Source organism: Pygoscelis adeliae, unplaced genomic scaffold (assembly GCF_000699105.1).
Source record: "Pygoscelis adeliae isolate BGI_AS28 unplaced genomic scaffold, ASM69910v1 Scaffold45, whole genome shotgun sequence".
Classification (NCBI taxonomy): Eukaryota; Metazoa; Chordata; class Aves; order Sphenisciformes; family Spheniscidae; genus Pygoscelis; species Pygoscelis adeliae.
The window spans coordinates 10048455-10056010 of record NW_008825114.1 but is presented as its reverse complement, the minus strand read 5'-3'; the positions used below and the strand labels follow the sequence as shown (position 1 = coordinate 10056010).

The following is a 7556-nucleotide window of genomic DNA, read 5'->3' as shown; positions in this document are numbered from 1 at the left end:
GCACGGCCGCCGCCGCGCAGGAGGGGCACGGGCGGTTCTCCTGGTTCTCCTGCCGGATTGGGGTGCGGGAGCTCGGTTGCTGGTGACTAAGCTCGTTTGAACTCGGGAGGCGCCCGCTGTCCCGCACAGTTGCGCTATCGGCATGATTTGCTCTCTGTGTAAATAGGCTCAGCTTGTTCCGTGTTAGCATTTTTCTGGCTTTTTTTTCCCCTACATTGCTTGGAGTCTCGTACCCTCTTTTGTGTTATTTTCCCCCCGTTCTGTTAAGCCGTTTCTTTCAGTCTTGTTTTTTGTTCGCTTCATCATTTAACGATCGTCATGGTGTACCGGATGTAGCTAAGTGATCACATGCACCGTGTTGTGGTGTGGCAGCCTGGAAAATATCCGTTCTCATAAACCTCAGATCAGAACAAGAAAGGGAGTAGGCACTGGGAATAGCTGTACGGAAGGAAGTTCAAGGGGAATAATGCAGAGATTAAAAAACAGAGCAGGTGGGCTTGGCCTACGAAGAAATATATTTTCCTATTGTTCATCTCTGTTTTGGTTGTCTAAATAAAGATAGATGTGTAATTCCAGTGAATTTTGGCCTGTCTTAAACACTAAAGTCAACAGTCATCTTGCACCACTCCTAGCAGACAGGGAAACTTTGTAAGACCAATCTTGCGGTGCTGGATTTCTGATGACATCTGTCAATAATGTCGCGTTTTTCTCTTGATTACGTATAAATGGTGTATTGGTGTGGGGGAATAGGGGAGGGAAGTTGTTACTGCTTGTGAGCTTTGATAAAAATTCGGTAACCATAAATTCTTTCAAATCAACCTGATGTCTTGCATGAAGAGATCTACTCACATGGGAAATAGAAGTAGGATAGTGATTCTGAAAGAAGGTTAGGTTCAGTCAGAAGGGAATTTATTTTACTGCAGATATGTAGTTTTCAAAGGAAATCCCAGAAATCCACAGATGCCTCTGAAAGGCGACTTGTACAAAACTGACGGGTGACTAAATAATAATTTCATTTATTTCTACATATTTTATTTAATTATTTTACTAACAAGTAAATAGTTCTGAGATGCTGTCTTATAGTGCAGAAGAAACTTGATTTATTTTCTCATCTTTCACTGTATTAAAGCTGTGACAGTTATCCTAAGAGTGAAATGCGTTCTGACTGGATGTATTACCTGTTTGTTAATTACTACCACTGAAGAGAATGTGTATAACTATAAAATATAGTATGCATAAGAGATGTGATAACTCTGGTATTACCACAGGGACTGAATTGCACGAAGCTGTTTTGTATTTTATACTTTGCCGAATGGCACGTCGCATCATTCTCATCATCATCAGTGTTATGTTTGTAAATAGTATGTAGGCAGAGTTTGGCTTTTAACTGTTTAAAGATTCTGTTACGTCCTTGGCTTACACAAAGTCACTCACACTTTACACTTTCTAAAATTTTTGCAGCTAACTTTTCTGAGCAAGTAGTTGAAAGCTTTCCATCTGATATCTCCACTGGTATATACTATGGATGGGCCTGTGTTGGAAATGGAGATGTGCATAAAATGGTTTTGAGCATAGGATGGAATCCTTTCTATAAGAATATTAAGAAATCAGTGGTAAGAATTTTGCTTTGTGTGGGATTTTTATTATAATAAGTGATCCAGATGTTGAATTTGAATAAGATAAGCAGAATTTGATCCATAAATGAGATCTAAAAATTCTGTTTGCTCTTAGAAATGTATTTGGTATCCATATCATATGTTTGTATTCTGAAAAGAAAATACTCTCAGTAGCCAGAGGGTATGCATCTGTAGGTGAATAAAGTTTATTTTCTTTGTCCTATTCCATCGTTACTTAAATACTTCCATAATAAAAATTTAACAGTATTGCTGAAATGGTGGTTGCTTATGGTGCTGATGGCTAACTAAACATAAGCTTGATAGATGCATTGAACTTACTGGTTATGAAAGCCCTAGCATGAGCTGGAACATACTAATCTATTGTTCTCTGCAATCTATCTACATTTTAAATAAGAGAAGTTGGGGCATCTTAATTTGTAATGATTTTCTATTAATTCTTTTAAATGATGGAATCCATACATGTGGTGCTGTGGCTTGATATACAGAACAAATATTCAAAGGTACATAATAATAGGATGGAGGAGTTGAGTTAAAATCCTGAGCTGTGGCAGCTGTGTTTTTCCTGCTGTTGGGTGCTGGTGCTTTCCTGAGTCTTGCAGAGCTCTGTTTTAATTGTTGAAAACACTTTTATTTGCGCATGAATCTCTGCTTCTAAGGTTCTAAGTGTTTGAAGACTCCGTGATGTGCTTGTCTTACGCAAATGTACACTTTTAAAAATTTTTGCAGATAACTTTCCTGAGCAAGTAGTCAAAAGCTTTCCATCTGATATCTCTGCTGGTATATGCTATGGGTGGGCCTATGTTGAAGAGGGAGGTGTGCAGAAAATGGTTTTGAGCGTAAGATGGAACCCTGTCTCAGCCTTCGCTCCTTGAATTTTATCATTCAGTTCCCATGTGAGCTGGTTGTAAAAGCTCTCCTTAAGCCAACTATTTCAACCAAAATCTTCATAGTTATTTGGACGCATCAGCTTAATGATGAAACATTAAGCTTTGTTTGTGATTTGCTGCCTTGGAAATCTTACCTCTGAGAAGTGGTGAAGCATTTCTCCTGAGTAATGGCTTTCTTTTCTTTTTTTTTTGGCTATCAGAATACTCTTAAGTGAGTAGTTTTTCTTAAATTCCATGCAGAGTACAATTCTCTTTCCTTACATAAGCAAAAGCCCTAGCCTTTTAATCTTGCATTATACATGCTAAACTAAATGTCCCGTTTATTGGTATGTGTTGGGGAGAATTTGAATTAGGGATATTAGCTGTACATCTGCAGTGAGGGAAATAAACTCAAAGTTCATCATAAATGCCAACTTGTTTCTCTTTCTTTAGGAAACGCACATTATCCACACCTTCAAAGAAGACTTTTATGGAGAAATTCTTAGTATAGTCATAACTGGATATATTCGACCAGAAAAAAACTTTGATTCCGTAGGTCAGTATTGCAGTTCTCCCTCAAACTAGTCTCTTATTTGTGTTATTCATGCAAGTACTGTGTCTTCACTGTCTCTCTTTCCATAGTGAGATGTTTTATCTGTTAACTTTTGACATTTCAGTAAAACGTTTTCATAAGCTAAACGTACAAGTTGGTCTAATTAAAAAAAAAAATTGGAAGATGTGTGGGTATATCTTTGTATCACACTAAAAAATTGTATTGTGTCACTTGTCCGAGGAGTAATTTTAAAATCATGGGCTTGTCATAAAAGCATCAGCCTAGTCTGTTAATTTCTTTTTAAAATGCAGCTCTGTTAGAATTGAAACAGTTCATGAAACTCTATTGATCTCTTCCTAAAATGTCTTTTGGAACAAGGAGAGGGTAGTGCTTATAACGGTGAAAAATGCAACTCTGGCATGCTAAAAAAAAAAAAAAGGGCATTCTAAAGCCAAAGAATTTTGCCTTTCAAACATTGTGATAATAGTTATATTCTACTTCTGTGACTGTTGTCTGGTATTCTGTGGTACACCTTATTTTCACTTGCTATTGTGTGTTCAGAATTAAAACCAACTTTTAAATGTCCCTATTCTTATCTTTTTCAGAGGCGCTCATTTCAGCAATTCAGGAAGACATTGAAGAAGCAAAAAGACAGCTAGATTTACCAGAACATCTTAAACTCAAAGAAGATAACTTCTTTCATCTGCCAGAAGGCAAAATAGTGAACAACCACTGAGCAAACCCATGCTGCTTTTTTTTTTTTCTTTTTTCCCTCCCCTGTCATGGAGCTTTTCTATTTGCACTGCTTTTATAGGTACTTTGTTATCGTGTGTCTGTTTAGGTAACTGAGGTTGGAACCGACCGCAGAAGATGATTTCAGTTTCCTTGTGTTAATTCATCATTAACCCAGTTATGCAAGAGGAGCAGAAGGCTGGTTTAGGCTCTTAGAGACAAATTGTGTATCCTAAAGTTGTTCAGAGATCTGAGCACATGTGGAACATGACCAAAGTTAATCATTACCTCTTCTGACCCTAAGGTATGGGTAGTTCATTTAAGTGAAGAATGTCTGTTTTTAACGTACAGAATGTTATTCCAACCTCTCTTCCCAGTTTTATGTTATTCTTACATCTGGATTTTAGCTAGTAACTTGGAAAATTTTGCTATTGATTGAGTCAGAAATTTCCTGTGGTGCAGGAAGCCAATGATTAGATAACAATAACAAGACTAATTCTCTATAGTTCTTATTTTCTATATATGCTATTCAGCTGTCATGGTTGAAGCTGTCATTTTAATTGAAATTATTTATTTTAACTTTCTTTGAAATGGAGGAAATCACTGTTACTCATTGAGTTACTGGAATCTGAGATATACTTTTTCATAGTTGACTGTACGTATGACAACACATGACCTGCATAGTTTACTTCTGAGGAAGTGTTTCACTGGAATTCAGGAAATGAATGACAGTGTGAAAGTTGATAAACTTTAAAGGTTCAGGCCCAAAAGATGCAGAAACAGTATATGAAAACTTCTGCTATTTGGGCCTTAAGGCAAAAGAGGTAATGAAAGGCAACTTTGCATTTTATCTACTGCTGGCATTTGTTGTAGGAAAATGGGGAGAACCTTGGGTTATTCACTACACTGGCAATAAAATGGCTGACTTCAAGATTGATGTTAGTGTAAGGCACAGGAAAATCTCATCAACTCTGCACCGAGTGCAGGTAAGAGCTGCGGTTTTGGCTGACCAAGTAGATCAATACACGAATGAAAGCCTTTGGGGATTTAAGGAATAGTATATTGACACTGTACTGGGTATTGGTTATTTATTACAAGTAATTGCAGCTATTCTTACTCTGAAATGAAGGGATAGGTAAATAGAGGGGGTATTGTCAAAATTGATAGTAATATGGAAAATACTTAAGTATGTAATGTGTGATTCCAAATCTACTCTTGATTCCAAATCTACTCTTTTTTTTTTTTTTTTTTCCTCTGATAAATTCTTCTATCCCCTTCTCAGTGAGTGGAACTAGGTAAGCTGCAGTGACTTTGTCATGTTCATTATCTTTTGACATTGGCTTGTGACGTGGCTGGAACAATTTTCTGAAATTGAAAATGGTTCTGTGGATATGTCTCAACTGTAGTTCTGTGTCTGAAGTACCATGTACTATTTGGAACGCACAATTTCTGTAGTGTAATTTTATGAATTTACTCCTCGTCCTATCCTATTTGAATCCTACTTTTCACTCTAGGGTTTAAGAGAGTTTTAACAAGGTAGCTGTTTGAGTCTGTGGCAGGTGCTGTCAGGATGTTAGTTCCACTTCATATTCTTTTAACTTTCAGGCAATATCATGGGATATTATTAGGAAAGAGGTCTTGAGCAAATCAAGGACTCATGTTTGCTCTGTAGGACTTGAGGAGAAGCTTGATTTCATTTAAATGAATTGTTCACCAGTGCTGCGGATAGCAGAGACAGACAGAATACAGAACTGGGGAGGGGGGCAGTTATCAGCAGTTAGACAGACTTTCTTTTAAAGGAGAACAAAATATTTTAGTGGACTTTCACTATATAAGGTGTTGGAAACTATTTCTAAAAAGTCTGTAGAAGAATTGTCTTGCAAGAGTGACAGGGGTTTTTTTACCTTTTAAAATGGAGGAATGAAGGGAGAATTTTTTTTTGCAAAGATTTGAGGCATTCTTGAGATTGTAATGTCAACATCTTATATTTTACTTCTTTTTTAAAGAATAAACAAAAGCCACACTAGTCAACCGAATATGCTGTCAAGAATATATTTAAAGAGTAGGTTGTTGTTCATCATGGTACTGTAGCTGAACACTCATAGCCTTCTTTAAAATTGTTTTTTGCCAGTAATTTCACATGTCTATTGTGAAAACCATGGTGCCTTAAGCTGGTTGTCTGAATAATACTTTTCTGTATCTGCTAATAAATGTTACTATCAAAAATTCAATTCACCATTCGGTTATAGAACTACTGTGCTATCGATAGAGAACAGTGGCAAAGGGAAGACTTGAAAAACTGTTAGTCTGCTCTCAAATCTTAGCTGAGGTGTGATGTATGGATACACTGAACTAATAAACTGCTCTTTGTGTGTTTGTCTTCAAATTAGAGAAAATGTTATTACATTCATTTGGCTGAGTGTACCTGTCCACATTATTTAAAAGAAAATGTTATATCAACTGTTTAAGCTCAATACATAATTCCTAGCACAGTATAAACTTTATGAAGGGTTATATTTTTGTATTATGTACAAATAACTATTTATTTCAGTTGATGTTGCTGCACTGTACCATTAATAAAGGAACTGTAACTGACAAAGTTATCCTTCTTGTCGTAGGTTTCCTTTCCTTTGCCATGCCTAGCAAAGTTAGTTGTCTCAGTCTTATGCAAAGCTTTGTGGGGGTGACTGCCTAAAAAACTAGACTGACAAAAAAGAGTAGGGAGATGTTGTTCAACCTTCCTAGTGTGTCTGAAAACTGGCCCCACTCTGGGGACTTTTGTGGTTTAGTCAGAACTTAGGGAGCCTTAGAATTCACAGCCTGAAACCTGTGAATCCATTTGTCTATACGCTTTTTTCCAAAACTTTTAAAAACTGCTTGTTTCTTTTAGCATTCAGATGGAAGGAGGTGCATTCTTGTCCTATGTTCTGCTTCAACTGTTAAACATTCATCTAGGTCAGGGCAAAGTTTTATCTGCTGCTGCTGAAGGATAGTCAAACTTGTATCTTAAAACACATTATTGTGGCGCTGGCCTCTTGGGAAAAAGTTCCTCTCATACTTACAAGCAGTTGCCAAGAGTGAATGTAGACCTTTATATATCCTCTTCCTAGCATCACTGAAGTTACATCAAGAAAAAATGTAACATATTGTGGTGGTATATGTGGTAAGGATTGCTTTTTTATGTTACCTGCAGTGGACTCTTCAGTGTAGGCTGGTATCTGTCAGGAGTCACGCTTTTAACAAGAGAGTACCCAGAATGGAGGTAAGGATTTAAGAGAGAGAAATCCTCAAGCACCTGTGTTGTTCAAGGCTGTTTTTTTAACACTCAGTGCTATGATTTCCAAGCATCTAGGTTTTCTACTAGTTTTCTTCTGGAATTAAAATGGAATTAAAAAATATCAGAACGCCTTCAGATGTCTTTTTGTCATGAATATGCTTTATAATTTACCTAAATATAGGTAAATTAGCATAAATATATGCTAAATTAAGCATAAAAGGTATAAGCTTTTTTCCAGACATACTTGTATTTTCTGAAGGGGGAAGAAAGGTGTAAAAAAAACCAGCCCAAAACAAACCAAAAACCCCACAAAAAAAACATAATAAGCGGAGGGCCGTACTTGCTATTGTGATAGTTGGAAACCTTATGTTATCTACTCTTCCAGAGGAACATTTGGGTAGATTTGTGGCCTCTTTTGGCTTTCAAATGGGCTGGAGCTTTAAAAATGTTACAGTGGCAGTTATTATCTAATTAACTGCATAACTGAAGGA

The 7556-nt window shown here is 36.8% G+C and overlaps 1 protein-coding gene across 1 annotated transcript in view; it reads left to right on the top strand.

The window, feature by feature from the left end:
* LOC103920443 (riboflavin kinase-like) overlaps positions 1–4999 on the top strand; it is a 13328-nt gene extending 8329 nt beyond the window's left edge. Inside the window, exons 2-4 of the mRNA XM_009328185.1 lie at positions 1363–1613; positions 2957–3059; positions 3662–4999. Of these exons, the coding sequence (XP_009326460.1) occupies positions 1363–1613; positions 2957–3059; positions 3662–3792 (485 nt within the window). The 3' untranslated portion in view covers positions 3793–4999. The remainder of the gene's footprint in view (positions 1–1362; positions 1614–2956; positions 3060–3661) is intronic.
* The last annotated feature ends 2557 nt before the right edge of the window (positions 5000–7556 follow it).